This window comes from Puma concolor, chromosome B1 (genome assembly GCF_028749965.1).
Source record: "Puma concolor isolate L17-30 chromosome B1, mPumCon1.1.hap2, whole genome shotgun sequence".
In the NCBI taxonomy this organism is placed as follows: domain Eukaryota; kingdom Metazoa; phylum Chordata; class Mammalia; order Carnivora; family Felidae; genus Puma; species Puma concolor.
In genome coordinates this window covers 1,443,901-1,461,129 of record NC_141670.1, presented here as the reverse complement: position 1 = coordinate 1,461,129, position 17,229 = coordinate 1,443,901, and the positions used below count along the sequence as shown (strand labels likewise).

The following is a 17,229-nucleotide window of genomic DNA, read 5'->3' as shown; positions in this document are numbered from 1 at the left end:
GCGAGACACCAGCTGCCAGAGCCGGCCAGGGAGCAGGTTCAAATGGCTCACCCTGGCAACGCTTCCTCCAAAATACTCAGGGTCTGATGGCGGCCCAGGTAAACAACATGTGGACTTGGATGACTCAGAGAGAAATGTGGGGGAAGGAATTAGTGATTTAAGGGCAATCTCTCTCTTTCCTCATAGGTTAGCACCATAAGTTCTAACAACTAGAGATCCATACACCAATTATTTTCTTGGCTTCTAGGATCCCAGGGCCATTTTACTCTGTACGTTATGTGAAGTCCATATAATTTCATCACTGCATTTCCATTTCTAGATTACTGACGCATTCTATTACGGCAGCCATCTAGACATGTAACGCCAGGGCACAATTCCCAAGGACGTCAGCAATCTTTTTGAACTTGAGAATTTGTAGCGACCTAGAAATGTACCAAGGAATTCATGGAAAGTGAACAACCACTTTAAAGACAACATGATTTGTCAAGACACTCAGAAATGCCTTTGAGAAACTGTACTGTGCTAAAGACCAGGGGTTAGTTCTAAGTACGTTGCAATTATTCTCATGGTAATCTTGTTCCAAAAACAAAGATGGCGGGTACTTGCTTGGAAGTCACATGCAGTGATTTGTGAAGGAGGCCGCTCTGACAATCCTCAAGATAGGGTTCTTCAGGGAAATGGGGAGGAGGTGGGCAAAAAGGGACGCTGTCCCTTCCTGCACAGAGAGGCAGAGACCCATCTGAGCCATTAAGGGTTGGAGCAGATCTGCTCTGCGGACCCTCATTCAGGAAGGTCAGATCTGCTCACGGCACTGCGATGGGAACGCACCGTCATGGGGCCGGTTCAATCTCCTATTCGTCTCCAACTTCTCTTTGGCATAAAGCCAACTCCACTCCACGTAAACACGGGGCAGGAAGGACTCTAGAAAACACTCAGAGTGCTCCACGTGGAGAGAGCTAGCACGTGGAACACGAGATTAAGGATGCTAACGACACCACAATCACCACCGGGCTCACAATCTAACAAAACCCAGGAGGAGCCCCTGGAACATGTTACCGGTTGCTTTTCTGTTCGTTCTCTTGTCTGTTCTCTTGGAATTGAGTGGGATGCAGTTTCAATTTGCCCAAGTATCAAAGGACATTCCCGCATTAATACTGGCACCTGCCCGTTCATGCTACTGCCCAGGGACGGGGTTAAGAAGCCACTGGAGGCTGTGCTCTTACTTTCCTCCGAGAGGTCATTCTCCTCTGCCTCTCTCTCCATGTCCTTACACCAGCCTTCCATCCTCTTGGTCTCCGTGTGTAGCAGCTTCACAAACCATGAGCCGTCCCGGCGGCACGGAGACATCCTCCCGGTGTCTGCCGTCTCGACGCACGGCTCCAGCCAGGGCTCGGGAGGGGGCAGGGTGGCAGTGTCCACGGGCGCCCTGTAGTCTTCTCTGTAACTAAAGACCCCCTGGGTCCGGACAGTCCTGACCGCCCCGTACTGGGTGGGCGTGCTGGGCTCCGAGTGCCGCTGGAAGGCGGGACCAAACTGCAGGCCCTTGTCCTCCATGGTGACGCGTCCCGGGAAGCCCTCCAGCTCCAAGTCTGCTTGGACGGCGGCTGTCACGCTGTTCGAGCGCTTAAAACGTCCATGTCTGCAGAGGCGGGAAGGAAGAAAAACGAAAGGCTTTCTGAGATGACTTTCTGCGGCACACCTACGGCGAGCTCGCACACAGCACTCCTGCGAGGCAGCGAGCCAGCGGCTCAAGGGAAGGTGAGCGTTTTCACCTCTACTGCCGCTGCTCTGGGGTCCCAGCTATGAAAGCACATTGGGTTTCGCTCATGAGCAACCTCTGACATGCACCTACGTCTCAGTGCCTACATAATGCCCACTTAAGACGTAAGTGTACTGGAGGGCACCGTGAGGAGAGCGGCCCGTGAGACCCCCCCCCCCCCCCCCCCCCCGCCTTGGAACAGTGACCTCCCTTTGCAAATCCGCCACAAGTTTACGAACTCCCGTGTGTGGCATGCAGGTAAAAGTAAGGCCGCGTTGCTTCTTTGATATAAGTAACTTCTGTACCCTCTGACTTCTGGGGACACATTTCAGGACGTGAGTTTCTCCTCCTTTCTGAATATCTTAATATCATCTCCATTAAGTCTTTTATGCAAAATAATGAATCTGAGCTCTGACTTTAGCAGGTGTTTGAAAAACATTTTCATCGTATGTATTTGGAGGCCACCCATGCCTGCACAGCCAATTACTGAAATGATGGGTAGGAAAGGGCTTGTAATTGGAGTCCAGACATTGCTGGGTGAGAACTCTGTGTGTGTGTGTGGGGGGGGGGGGGTACATCCACACTGTACCCTAACTAAACATTCTGGCTTCTCCCCATTTGAACCTGCAGATGGCAATAGCTGTGAGAGCAGCTGGTTAATGAATGTGCCACTTACTTTCTTTGCTGGAGGCAAACGAGAGCAAGCCAGGGATGGGACGGAAGGCAGCAAGCCCAGATTCCCCAGTGCAGAAGCCGTCCAGCCTCTGAGAGGTCTATTGGGAGCCTGAGAAGCCATTAGTTTGTGGTCTGAATATCTCCGCAATCAAAACCTTTATGGGTTGGGTCCTAAAACCCTCCAATGAGAATGTCACCCAGGACCTTACCAGCTAGATGTGAACAGAAGTTGCAGATGTAATGATGCTCTCATTAAAATTCATTTTTATGAAATTTATACGATATGTTATTTTAAATACAAAAGAATCATCCTGTTCTTGTTGCAAAATAACACTATCCTAATAGACATCTCTTACTCTGTAGTTGAAGTCATGGTGGCTAAGGTCTTAAACATCTTTCCTTATCTCTCTTTCTTTTCCTTTTGACATTATTAGGTGAGAAGGCATGCATCTGGTCGACCCTTAGGCTGATGTGCTCTTCCTTTGGGCGAAGAACTTGGCTTTCAGAGCCATCAGATTTCATAGGCAGTAAATTACTTTAGAAAGAATTATTCCCTTGCCTCTTGCAAAAACAAGACACAGGCGGATGCTAATTCATACTTGAATAACATATTGAAAAGTATAAATATATGACCCTATTTCCACGAGAGGCATGAATTATTGATGGTCAGCATGATCTAGGTGTTTGCAGTCAGGTTTCTAACAGATGGTTCCTGCTGGGGAACCTCATACCCCTAACAGATCCTTCCTGCTGGGAACCTCGTATCCCTAAAAGACCGTTCCTGCTGGGGACATCGTATCCCTAACAGATCGTTCCTGCTGGAGACCTCATATCCCTAACAGGTTGCTCCTGCTGGGGACCTCGTATGCCTAATACATCGTTCCTGCTGGGGACCTCGCATCCCTAACAGATGGTCCCTGCTGGGGACCTCGCATCCCTAACAGATGGTTCCTGCTGGGGACCTCGCATCCCTAACAGATCATTCCTGCTGGGGACCTCGTATTCCTAACAGATCACTGCTTCCTGCTGGGGAACCTCGTATCCCTAACAGATGGTTTCTGCTGGGGACCTTGCAACCCTAACAGATGGTTCCTGCTGGGGACCTCGTATCCCTAACAGATGGTTCCTGCTGGGGACCTCGTATTCCTAACAGATCACTCCTTCCTGCTGGGGAACCTCGTATCCCTAACAGGTCGTTCCTGCTGGGGACCTTGCATCCGTAACAGATGGTTCCTGCTGGGAACCTTGCAACCCTAACAGATGGTTCCTGCTGGGGACCTCACTTCCCTAACAGATTGTTCCTGCTGGGGACCTCACATCCCTGACAGATCGTTCCTGCTGGGGACCTCGTATTCCTAACAGATCACTGCTTCCTGCTGGGGAACCTCGCATCCCTAACAGATCGTTCCTGCTGGGGACCTTGCAACCCTAACAGATTGTTCCTGCTGGGGACCTCGTATTCCTAACAGATCACTCCTTCCTGCTGGGGAACCTCGTATCCCTAACAGGTCGTTCTGCTGGGGACCTTGCATCTGTAACAGATGGTTCCTGCTGGGAACCTCGCATCCCTAACAGATGGTTCCTGCTGGGGACCTCACATCCCTGACAGATTGTTCCTGCTGGGGACCTCGTATTCCTAACAGATCATTCTTTCCTGCTGGGGAACCTCGTATCCCTAACAGGTCGTTCCTGCTGAGGACCTTGTATATTTCAAAGGGGCTGATTACCTCTTCTCATCTTCCACCTGGACGCCGACAGAGTGGTATTCCCGCAGGCCTCGGCTCTCCGTGTCTGAATCTGTGGCTGTTTCCACCTAGTATAACACAGAACATCTTATTTTAGAACCACGACAGGGGACCTGGGTGAGGGACTGTTTTTTGTGTGTGTTCATTTGCTGTAATTAATTGCACATGTAATTAATACAGAGTTGCACTTGACCCAGTAAAAATCACAGAGAGAGGGAAATGCATTGTACTGGTGTAATTACATTGCTACTGCGTTTCATCAAAGTTTACATAACTCCTTGAACTCAGCGTTGTGCTCTGATCTCTTAAACCTATGCAAATACAACTGCTTAGCTCAGCTAAGGCAAGAAAGAGGCTTTGTTGGGTTGCATTATTATAGGGCTGAAAAGCTCCTACCACACCCTACGGTGGAGAAAGTAAGTACAGCACGAACCAGAGAGAGCTTGCAACAACATAAGCAATTTAATGGAAGTATACTGGTGGCGGTATCCACATACAAAAACACACGGCAAGGACTTTCAGTGTGTACCGGGGACACTGAGGCAACGTCTCCGACTGTTCCCACCTGCAGGTGTCTCCTGTTTGCTACGAGGACTGTGTGCAGCTAGGCCATGTCAGAACACAGCAGAGACTGCATTTCCCATGGAGTCCTGATCGTGGTTCTCCTTGCCAAAATCTCTCCCAAACCCAGAAAGCATTTCAGGACCACGAGCAGGGACACACGAGGGAAGTCTGAGACACTCCGTTTTGTGGAAAACAACAACAACAACAACAACAACAACAACAAAAACCTCTTGGTGCGAAAAGTCTGTGAAACCAAAGGTTAGTTTAATCGTAAATATTATCCTGGCTACTCAAACATCCCTTTCCTTTTTCCCAGAAAAGATTACTTACTATATCAGTAGGATTTTGACCCCAATCTAAAATGCCACAGCTAAGTTTGTAAAACACATTTTTTTTCTTAAAAGTATTAATGATTGCCACAAGGGTAAGATATAACCCATTAAACAAACAATTGTGACATTCTCTTCTGTGATGATGAGAGACTGTCATTGTAATTTGTGGCTGTCCTATGGCTGAGCTCATACCATCGAGGGCCAACTAAATTTGTGGCGAAGAGAAATGATCTTGATAGCTGATACTTGTTTTAGGCTTACCCCGCACCAGGCACTGTGCTAAGAGCATAGGAAGTATTATTGCATGGAGTGCCCACGATACTCCTGCTGCTACTTCCTGCCACACTGGACAGCTGAGAATCAGAGAAGGTGAGAAACTTGCCCAGGGGTGCACAGCTCACTAGGGCAGAAGGAGGGTTTACACCTGAGTCTCTCTGACTGTAGCACCAGGCTCTTCCTAATTGTTTGCGGCCGGAATAAATCGGCCGCGTGAAGACTCTGGCACCCCCAAGAATCACCGAGAACACCCCCTCTTACTGCTGGAGTCCCGAACGTGTGCACACAGGTCGCACCTCCTTTGTGTCGCGTGGTTTGACATGGGGTGACCCCTGGGGGAGGGACACTGTTGAATCAAAATCCTATCCCCACTGCCGTCTCTCCTTCCCTCTCCAGTTTTAAGGGGGTCATGGCTTTGATGAAGTTCACCTTCCTGGTCGTGGAGACTGTTACCACTATTATCTTACACAAAGGATCACAATAAAAATTAAAGTATTTCGAACGTCGTCCCTGTCAGAGCAAACAGAGCTGCCTTGTGTCTTATCTGCTTGCTATTCCGTTTTATGAACACGACCTAATTTACCTGTAATCAGTCTTCGCTGGAGGGGTAATGTGCTTATTTCTAGTTTTCTGCCATTATTTATGCTGCTGCTATAGATATGGGTGTGCACGTGTGTGTGTGCTTTTGTGACTATTTTCACAGCACAGGTGATTTCTGGGTCAAAGGTATTACTGTGCTTGACGATTTTGGTCGATGTCGTCGAATGTGATAGACTCATAATATGGGGGAGATCACTGCGTACATATGCTTTTAGAAAGACTTTTGTAATGGAAAGAGCACAGGGTTTTATCACCAAGATGTTCAGAATATTTGCTTCACTTCTACTTTAGGATTTTGGTCTACCAAATTACCTTACTCTGGCAAACATGTGAGGCGTTCATCGTAGCGGTATGTAGAAGGTGAAACACAGCGGGTAGTCATGGAGGAGAACGGTGACATGGGGTCGGGTATGATTTGCTCAAGACACGGAACGCTATGCAGTTGCGACACGGAAGATGCTTATGGTCCAAGGCACACTAGCAAGTGGCGTGGACGGTGCAGTCGGGAGCTGTGTGCGTACACACAAAACACGCACATATTCATGGGCATGTGAACACGTTGCATAAGTGACTAACGCATACAAGCAGACAATAAGACATTTTCTCCCCTTGTCCCATCTGCACATCCCCTCCGCTGGACCCCTCTTACGTTCCTAGCACATGAGGAGAGTACAGCTTCTGGAGTCAGGTTCTGCTACTGCCTGGCCCTGTGACCCTCCGGTGAGTCTCTTAGATTTGGTTGAATCTCTTCTTCCTCGTCTCAAAGATGAGGGGACATCGGACACTTCATTTAATTGTAAAACGCCACAGGAAGCCAGAGTCACGTGTGTCTGTCCACAGCAAGTGTTAACGCTCTGTCTTTGCACCTCAACTGTTAACAGTCAGGTGTGTATGATATGGACATTAAGTTTGAGGAATTTCACAGATTTACAGTGGTTGTCACGTGTAACTTTCTTGAGGGAAAAACGTAGTTATCCCTATTTTCAGAAGATAAGGGCTGAGGGGGATGGTAAAATCATGTATCGCCTGGATAAGCTAAATATTTATCCATTTTGGAAATCCTGGGACCAGAGACCCTTGTATAGATGGAAAAAAAAGCAAATTTAGGACACAGGAAAGGAATTACTACTTTACACAGTGGGAAGGAAATGAAAGGAATGTCTTCCCAAGAGGAGACTCTGGCTAGAAGGGTCGAGTGATCTTAAAAGGTTTGAGAACTATAGACCGATGTTCATTTTCACAAGACGGGCCATGGACTAGGCTTCGAGAGGAAAGCTGTATTTTAAGCGAACCCTTTCTGAAGGGCTCCCTGATGCACGGGGACAGACGCCTCCCCAGTCACCGCAGTAGGTGGCGAGTGCCGTCACGGAAGACCGTCCTGGCTCTGCGCACCCTGCAGCGGCTCTCCCTGCATGAGGCCAGAGCACTGGAAGCGGAGCCGTGTGCCGTGGGGAGAGGCAGGGAGGGGGGCTTCTAAATACGGTCCATGCTGTTGCGTGCGTGTGCGTGTGACTGTGTCCGTGTGTGTGTGACTGCGCGAGTGTAGTGTGTACGTGCAAGCGTGCATGTGCATGCGTCTGCGTGTGCATCCACATGCCTGGCTGCACATGGGAGCACACGTGTACGTGTGACCATGTGTGCTCCAGCAGGTGCACAGTGAGTCTATGTGAGCACACATGCACGAGCGTGCACACAGCACATGCACGAGCATGCTTGCACATGTGTGTGGGTATGAACACGTGTGAGTGTGTGTGTGTGAGGTGTGAGCCCACGGGTGCGTGCGTGTGTTGCGTGTGCATGTAGGTGTGTGCAGACCCGTAAGCACAAGTGTACACAGGAGTGTGTGTGTGTGTGTGTGAGCATCCAGGCACACACGTGTGAGCATGTGTATGTCAGGGAGTGTGAGCTGGACGGGAGGCGGCCCCTGTGCGCCCTGGCTCCCGTCTCCTGCACGTAGGGGTTTGTGGGAAGTCAGCTGACGAGCTGCTGTCTGAGCCTCGCTTCCCCAGGACCCAAGAGAAGGGTCCAGGCAGGCAGCCGGAACCGCCGTGGGCCGCGGCTCCAAAGGCGCGTCTTTGGCGGCTAAACGCAGATCGCTTCCGCTCTGCCTTCAAGACCTGGCGTGCGGCTGGGCAGGCGCACGGTGGCTGTGTCTCCCTCGGGGACCTGTTCCACGTCCAAGAGAGAAACGTGATCTGCCGGCCTGCCTGCTGGGAGAGGCTCAGCGCAGCTCTGAGAGCAGGTGGCGGTGGGGGGGGGCGGGGCTTGCGGGGACGTGCGGCGGCTCAGGCTGGCGAGGGAGAAGTCCACGCCGGCGGGCAGACCCACGCTCACTCAGCCGGACGTTTGAGTGGAGTAACGAGGGGCCTGCATCGATGCCTCCGTCCAGTCCCACAACCCCGGGCTGCAACAGACCGTCACCGCTCGCGCGTCTGGCCGGGACAGCTGAGGCAGGGGGCCTGCGCGTGGAGCCGAGCCGTGGCGTCCGGGGACAGGAGACACCTTGCGAGGACTCACAGACACAGACGCAGACGCACAAGCAAAGAAACCCCGTGGTGATGGACCAATCACAGACACGAACAGAAGGGGAACACGAAGGAGAGAGGCACGCATCACCGTCGAGTGAGGGAAAGGGGGGTGGGGTGTCACGGTACTGCCTCTCACGCGGCTAACGCTGAGGAAGGCCTGGGGTCCTTTCCCCAAACCCGCAGAAACGGCGGGAAGATGTCGTGCGGTGTGCGTTATCTGGTGTCCTCGTGCAGACGAGAGCCCGCCGTGGTTGTGGGAGAGTGGTCGGCGGTCAGGCGGGCCTCCCCCCGGGAGCCGGGCCGAGTGTGTGCGACGCTAGCCACCTTCCTCTACAGGCGACGGGACAGACCGGGGCAGACTGTGCTCATCCACGCGAGTCACAGGAACCGAGCCCGGTCAGGCTCGCAGAGGGCACCGTGCGGCCCTTCCCTCGTTTCTCCCGCAACGCCCCCCTCTGTCCTTTGACGTCACGGCCGTGTACCCGGAGGCAGGTCCCGTACCCCCGAGCCTCAGTCTCCCCGTCGGTAACTCGGATGTGGTGACAACAGCTCCTGGGGGTATGAGGTGAGAACGGGCCCGTACTGGGGAGCCAGGGGCACAGCGGTGTCGCGAGCTGCGCCTTCACAGCGCGGCCGGCCGGCTCCTCCTCCGTGCCCTCGGGGGTCTTTGGGGTCTTGCCCTCCGCTTAAGTGGCCCCTCACCCCGTTTCCTCGTGCTTTCCTCTTTGAGTGAGCTGCCTGCACTCCCACCTGTCACTTCTTTGACTTATTTACGCTAAGACGGGTTTCTGTGACGACGTGTCCTCTTGGCTCCTCCGTTCTTTGGTCTGACAACTGCCAGGTTACAGGCTCACAGGATAGTGTGCATTTTTTCTGCCACAAAACAGAGCTGAGTCCCGCACACGCGCGCACTCACACTGGTTCTCACGGACCACTCGGCCACCGTCACCCGCGCGCCACTTATCCAACATTTACCGAGCACTTGCTATGTGCCAGGCGCTGTGCTAGGCGCTGGGGTGTGAAGAGGGGGAGGGGCAGCCCTCCCAGACACGCGCTCCGGGGGCAGCTCCAGGAAGGGCTTCTGGGGAGGGGTTTACGCGGGAACCGCGGGAAGCAGTGAGTGGTGGCAGCGGGAGGAGGGACGTTCCCGCAGAGGAAAGGCGTGCTTGCGAGAAGCACAAAGGGCCACGGGGCAAGTAAAAGTGTGGGGGCTTCTGGGGGGGGGGGTGAGGCGGAGGCAGGAGGGGGCACTGCCGAGCGGCCGGGTAACCGAACGCGACACGTGTTCCTGCTCTTAGCAGACAGTGTCAGAGGCCGACATGCCCCTCCTTGTGCACGGCTGGCGTGGGCAGCCAGTTGGAAGCCGGTGGCAGGGGAGAAGGCCAGAGGGTGCAGGGGCGCCCGGGGGTGTGGAGTCAGCCTCCTTAACTCAGGGACCACACACGTCTTCCCTGGAGACGTGACTTCAGAGCCAGGACGGCCAGGGACCCTGGAGCCCCACGTCCCGCTGCTGTGGCCCCGGCAAGCCCGTCGACTGCGGCGTTACCGGCCTGGTTTGAGCCTCATCTTTGCCCTCATCAGAGTGGCATTAATTGCACATCACTGGGGAGGCGGTCAGTGGGGAGCACCTAGCATAGCGCCTGGCATATAGAATCAGGACAGAGAGAGGTGACAGAGCGTTTGTATGAATAATCCAAAACGGAGAGAAAATAAAAATTCATGCGTACTTGGCTTTGGAGTATATCTTGGTACTTACATCTGACCTTGGGTATGGCTGATGTTCTGGGAATTCAGAATCCTAAACAAAACAATGAAGCCACAGTGTGGAGACCTGGTTCAGATGACCTAGTCGAGCGGGCGGTCTCCCCAGCCTGCTCTCCCGTGTCCCTGGGATGCCCGACACGTCATGCCCCCTCATGTCAGTGCCTGGCACGCGCGGCCCCCGGTCGGGGCTCCGTTCACCCTCTCCCTGGCGGCCAGGAAGTCCTGATTTTACAACTTCCGGCTGCACACAGGCTGTATGGAGGCGAACCGCGCTTGGAGAGCCTCGCCGTGCGGCAGAATCTTGTGGGGAGAGTCACCGAGGCAAGACAGGGTCGGCGTGAGGGTGACCTGTGCCCCTGACTGAAAGGGGGCTCCTGGGTCCTCACCACGTGCCTCCCGCCCCCTGCCCGGAGGCCGCGGCACCCTGTGCAGGCAGCGCGTCGGGATCTCGGGTGGGAATTGGGGCCTCGGGGTGCCGTGATCCCTCGGTGGTCTGAAACTACGGGCCTGGCTTTGCCTCCCCCACTACAGGCCCAGAGCGCCCCACGGCCGGCGCACAAGCGCCTTCTGGGGGCCGTGACCTGAGCAGCTGTGGGCTTGCCTCAGTCTTTCTTCCTTTTGCCGTTTTATTCCCAATGCCCTTTCCCCCCACTTAAGTGTTTGGCCAAAAGACTGAAAGGCTTTCAAAATACCAGGGTCCACCCAAAATACCATCCTTCTGCAGCATCAAAATGAGCTGTCTGCACACTCTCTAAGTGGCCGGTGGCCCCTAGAAATTGCCCTGGGGGGTGGGGAGCCCAGGGTGGCAGGGGCGGGTGTGAGGCGGGGGCCCCAGCTGCCCCCCGGGGGGGGGGGGGGCGCCGCCTGGCTGCAGACTTGCAGGCTGCGGACAAGCTGGGACCAGCTCTCGCGTCGGCGGCCCTCAGAGGCCGCGCTCCCCGCCAGGGCCCCAGGGCGGCCGGGCGCCATGTGTTAGCCTACGCTATTCGCAGAGCCCGCTGAGCAGGCGGCAGAGAGAGTCTACCTGGATCCCGATGGAGGAGCGCCGGCTCTTGAGGAAGTCCTCCGCCTTGGACACCAGGACGGCCTTGTCGCTGGTCCGCGTGGAGCCGCTCTGGCCCTCGGCAGCGAGGCGCTGGGCCGCGGCCGTCTCCAGGGCGAGGCTCATGGCCTTGTTGCTGTCCAGACTGTCCGTGGAGTTGTAGAGGCCGCGGCCATCCTGGGGCCACGGGGACGCCCTCTGGGCGCGGCTGTCCTGGTAGGCGTCCTGGGTGGACTCCGTGCTACTCTGCGCCGTCACCGAGATCAGGGGCTTGGACGTGGTGCGCGGGGGCACGGGCGGCGGGGTCTTCTTGTAATTCGCGTACGACACGGCTGCGAGGGAAATCAGAGTCCCATCAGCAGAAGCACCTTCCCCTCCCCCGCCTGGAAACCGGGTCCCCCGTCCGCCCCCCTACGACCCGCCGGGCCTTTCGGAACCTGGGGCCTAAGAAGTAGCGCAAACCGTGGCGGGAACCGTGTGCTCACCGAGTCCGCACAGATACACTCATAACAGAGGAAAAGGGTGAAGCCCCCCAAAATGCAACAATGGCGACCAGACTAAGGGAGTTCTGACTCAGCAGGACAGACGGCGAGCATCGTGGGCAATGCTCGTGTCTTCGCGCCCCGCTAAGAAGCACGACACGCTAAATTATGTCCAGATGAAGGAGGAATGTACTTCAAAGAAAACCTGTGTACGGAAAAAAGGTTAGAAGCACAGAAAACCTTCGCCAGGTCATCACCGAGGGAAAGCGTGGCTGACTGTTGTCTCCTTCGCTTCTGTGTTTGAGGAATGTTTGTGATGAGCAAGTTCTATTCTTCCAACGGACACGAATGTGATCTGAGAAGCTTGCTCCCTGTAAGGACATGCTTACTGGGAGTAAGCATAGGCATCGGTGGAGAAGGGACACCGGGATCCCAGATCAACCCCCGGCCCAAGCCTCGCTCACGTGTGTGCCCCTCACCAGCCGCCCATCTCCCCCTGTCCTTCACATCGGGCTTCTCCACCCCCAGCCACAGTCCATCCACCGAAGAATACAGACGCATCTGGACGTGGAGTTAAATTAAATGTCTCTGAACTCATTAGACACCTTTGCCGGGCTCAGCGTGTTACTTATTTTTCAAGTGACGACGAACTAGTCCTTTCTCACATGAATGTGTTTTCCATTACAGCTGATGATTTTCCTTTTTTAATTAAAAAAGAAGTTTAAGTTTTGAGAGACAGAGACAGAGTATGAGCAGGGGAGGGGCAGGGAGAGCTGGAGACACAGAATCTGAAGCAGGCTCCAGACTCTAAGCTGTCAGCACGGAGCCTGACGTGGGGCTTGAACTCACGAACCGTGAGACCATGACCTGAGCCGAAGTCGGACGCTCAACCGACTGAGCCACCCAGGCACCCTGATGATTTTTCTTTATGTGGAAAGAAGAGCCCACAGAAGTGCTTCTGAAACAGACTCCTTCACCACGGTGCAGTGCAAAAACGCACGCACGCGGTCCATAGGCAGGTGAGGGCTGCTGTGTGCCCGGCCGCATGTGCAGGGGAGCATCTCCTGGGGAGCACTTGGCATTCCCCCCCAGCGGGGAGAAGACTGGGCAAGTTTCACCTACGATTTTCAGAAGCTGTCCCGAGTCACCGTCCTGCTGCGGCACTTGGGAGCACAGGATTTCCCCTGTTCTGTTCCTGAGGATTTCAATGCCCTTCCCTGTTCCCTATCCTCTCCCCCAATTACTGCTTAATCTGTGTTAATGGGTTTTCCTAATAAATAAAACCTCAGATGTCATTCCAAATAAAAGTCGGCAAATGACAAAATAAAGCGAGTTTGTCACGTCAGGATGATCTGAGTTTAAAGGCATCAAAACTGCACGTGAAAATTTATGAAACGGACACATTTTTAAACGAATGCATCAAAAGAGACTCTGGAAGGTAGGGAACAGATGGAGGGAGACAGTTTTTGGAAACACAGGCTTTGAACTCTGTCTACACAGAGGAGCATCTAAAATCACCTTTCTTATTTTAAAGATTTCCCCCCTAATGTGGATCAAGCTGTGAAAGGAAGATTATTGAACACGGACCATACTCGAGGCGTTATTCTAGGAGATTCAGACACGCACGCAGTATGGTTCCTGAGCTCAAACACAAACTGCTTGACGTGTTGAACATAAGGGTGCGGGCCTCGGGGGTGGAGGCTGTTGGTGCCTTCTCTGTGCCGCTGGGCACTGTTCCCTGTCCCGGGACATCCCTCTCATCTCGTGTCCTGGGGTCACCTCTGCCGAACCCCTGCCTTCCCCGGAGGGCTTGGACATCCTCCTCCGGGAGTGTCCCGCCCTTGCTGTCAAAGTGGCTGAAGTGGCTAGGTTGGTGGCAGAGGGCTCGGTCTCCATCGGACCACAGGGAATCGCAAGGGCACTCGCCCCTGCACCTACCCACTGACGTGTGGTGGGTCTGCTTGGGTCTCTGCCTGTGAGACGCTCGCTGCAGCCGCCTGCCCTCTCCCGCCCTCCCTGTTCCTTCTCTTCCTCTCTGGCTCCCGCAGCTTCCCTGTCACTAAACTTCAGAGGCCACCAAGCCCTTGCTCTGCTGGACTTTACCTCCTTCCCCGCTCACCAGCCGCCTCTCAGCCCCACGCTCCTGAACCCTGTGCGGCTCCCTCTCGGGTCTGTAGGGATCCACAGGAGGGTCTCTATGGGACTCACCGCAGGTCAGCGGGCAGGTATCTGCCGAGGGCACCGTGGGCCACGGTGGGGCTGCTGCCGGGGAAATCCACAGAAGCGGGCCCGCTGGCCCCACAGGCTGCGGTGTTCAACCTCAGAGCTGCTAGGAAGCCCCTTCCCCCCCTCCCAGCTCTGGCCCCGCCCTGCAGTCTCAGCGGAACCCTCTGTGTGCGGGTACCCCCGCCTTGGCTGGCCCTCCCCCGCTTCCTGGCCACCCTCTTTAGAGGCTTCTGCAACAGGTGGTCGGCGACAGATGCCTGGGTTTGGACCCCAGTGCAGCCTGCTAGCGGTCGGTGGGACATTCGGCAACAGCAATTTCAACAAAATCTCGCGCATCTGCCAAGTGGGGATAAAGCAGCCCCCGCGCTATGATTTATTTCGAGGATAAAATGTGTGAGCACACTGATGGCACCTGGACTGGCCTGCGCCCATGTGTGCGGTCCTTTGCTGTGTCCCGCCCCTCCTCTGTCCCACAGTGTCTGCCTCCTCCCGGAGCCAGCCCGTGCCCCGCCCTTCTCCGTCCTGACCTTCCGCGACCAAAACGTTTGTTCTTGATCCTTAAACAGCCCACTTGAAAGGGTCCATCTCCCCTTGGGAGATCACATCCAGCCTTTGTCTTTACCGTGTCCTCCTGTGTCGCTGCACCTCCCCACCCTCTCACCTGCACCATCTCCACCCCCCTCACCTGCACCTTCCCCACCCACCGCCCCCCTCACCTGCACCTTCCCCACCCCCCTCACTGCTTCAAGGGCCTCCAAGGACAGCATGCAAAGGCCCACTTTCAAGTCCCCAAGCCTGTGACTGTGTTGAGCCCCATTTCCCCTCTCACATTTACTGTTGGATCGCTTCATCCTATTTCTCCAACACGGCAACACATTCCCTTCCGGGCTTCAACTGTTGCCCCTGAGTGGCCCCGAAGTCACACCCTCCTGAGCTGCAGCTCCCATTATGGACGGGGACAGCTTCTGGTCTGCGGCCCAGTTCTCTCAGACTCAGCACTCAACTCTCTCTGTGGCTCATCTTGCGCAAGGGCACCCCTTGGGTTTGTCCTCCAGATGGGACAGTGATCCTCCCTGGCCCCAAGCCAGTCTTGTGCAAGCTTCCTCACTGACGTCTGTGAATGGACTCTGGTCTGCTCCCCTGGCTTCGCTCCCATGCTCCTGAGTCCTGAGCGCCCCATCCTTCCTCCTCGTGGCTGTTGCTGGCCTCAGTGATCACCACCCTCTCCAGCCCATCAGTCCTCTGGACCACACACGTGGATGCTGCACAGACATCGCTGGGGGTGCCCCTCGTGGCGCCTCTCTCAGGCTTTCGCCTCCTTCCTTTTATTTCCATCTTGTGTCTCATACGGGAGCCCTTCCCTGGGCCTCTCCTGACTCTCAGGCCCAGGAAATCTCCGTCTCGGCCATCCTGGCCCCAGGCCTACATCCATGGCAGCATTTCTTTGGGCAAATGGTAGATACCAGACTCTGAACTTGTTCGCTCCGGGGAGACGTGTGGTACCTATGATGCCTGGGGCCATGCCTGGCACATAACCGGGCCTGGATGAGCTTATGGAAGAATCCTGTAGCTTTAGGACATGGCCATGGTCGCTGGGGAGAAGACATGGCTGAAGTCCCGGGAACTGTGGGGTCCCTCCCCCATCACCAGGGGCTACGTGGTTTCAGAACAGGTGAACTGCAACAAGTGAAATGAAAACCGCGGAAGACCCACCTTCTTCACGAAGCTTATTTTTGGTGATGGAAAAACAAGCTACGGACATGTTTGTGCTTCTCAAACATCAACACAGAGGAAAATAACTTCTGCCGTCGATAAACTTAATTTACACGTACCGTACAGGTGCACGGAGGGGAAACACCAGTGGGTTCTGAGAGGAGCAAGGCCCCAGGGCACAGAGAGGCTTGGCCGGAAATCACTTTGAACATCTGGAGGGAGTTAAGCTGTGAGATGCAGAATCCCCAAAGCTGTGTCGGGTCGGAAATCCCCGCTGACCCCGCTGACCCAGGAGGAGGCATGAGGGGGCCTGAGAGTCAGGGGCGTGAGGGAGGGAAGAGCAGGCAGGACTCCTCCCGCCCAAGGAGCACAGGGTATGAGGAGTGCCTGCGCTCACAGGGCAATCAGAGGGCAGCATTTGGGAGAAGGGCTCCAGGAAGCGGTCCTGGGGCAGGTTTTTAGCACAAGGGCAAAAGGGCGGAGGTCTGAGTGGGCAGGAAAGGAAGACACTAGTGAATACACTGGCATTCGGGGCGGGACCCCAGGCCCGGGGGAAACGGAGAGTCAGAGCAGCTGGACAGCACCCTCAGCAGACGTCTCCATGGGGCTGAGTCCATTTTCTACCTGATGCTGTTGGCGGACGCAGGGCTCAGATGGGACCTGGTCAGATCTGCTAACGGCCAAGGCCCCTGCAGGGAGACCCTGGGGGAGCCCGGCCACCAGGCCTCGGCAGCTGACGCTTGCTCCGGTCTCTGACGGATCACAGCTCGCTCTGGAGGCCGGCGGCACCCGCTCTCCTCGGGAGAGCGTGCCGTACTATGTCAGCGAGCCGCTCCACTCTGGCGGCCACAGGGCCCTGGACCAGGGGTACGGATGCATCGGCCCAGGGGAGGCTGGAGAGGGGCCAGGCTGTGCCCGTCTGTCCATCTGAGCGGAACCGAGGTGCAGTGGAAATGTGCAGAGGCGGGCGCCCCGCCCTGTTCTCGGTTCCATCCATCACTGCGCGTTCAGCTGCAGCCGCCTGGCAGTGCTCCGCACGGACCACAGGTGCATGGTGAGCAAGGGCCGTGCCCTGAGGATTCAGATTTGGGGACTCTCGGGTCCCCATGTTAGACACTTCCGTGTGTTAGCCAGGGCGCTCCGCTGGGGCGGCCTGGCCTCCGCTCTCTGCCAGGGACGTGCTTGATGGTGTCACAACTGGGTGGGCACGGGAGGCCTGCTGGCATGTAGCAGGCAGAGGCCAGAAGAGCCCCCCCCCCCCCCCCAGCTGGGAATGCCATGGTGCTGGGGCTGCAAGTCATCTCCTGCTTCCCAGCGGGTCTCGTGTGCTCGTCCGTGAGATGAAGGGACGCGCGTGTGGGTGGCTCACCAGGCGAGAGCTCGTCATTTCCTTCTACTTGGTTACCCGTGGTGGCAATCCCGCTTCTTCCCAACCTGGATGAGGATTCACAGTGCACTCCTTGTCCTTGAGGAATTGAGGTGGCCCAGTTAAACATCGGTTTCTCACGAAGCTTCTCTTACTA

The 17,229-nt window shown here is 55.4% G+C and overlaps 1 protein-coding gene across 8 annotated transcripts in view; it reads right to left on the bottom strand.

The window, feature by feature from the left end:
- The window catches only part of DLGAP2 (DLG associated protein 2), a 781,526-nt gene that overhangs the window by 17,941 nt on the left and 746,356 nt on the right, over positions 1–17,229 (bottom strand). For 7 of the 8 annotated variants that reach the window (XM_086703047.1, XM_086703052.1, XM_086703046.1 and 4 more), the window contains 4 exons: positions 11,268–11,617; positions 10,236–10,277; positions 4,162–4,247; positions 1,224–1,639 (listed from right to left, as the gene is read on the bottom strand). In XM_086703047.1, the coding sequence (XP_086559173.1) occupies positions 1,224–1,639; positions 4,162–4,247; positions 10,236–10,277; positions 11,268–11,617 (894 nt within the window). The remainder of the gene's footprint in view (positions 1–1,223; positions 1,640–4,161; positions 4,248–10,235; positions 10,278–11,267; positions 11,618–17,229) is intronic. The other variant, XM_086703050.1, reaches the window with a different exon arrangement.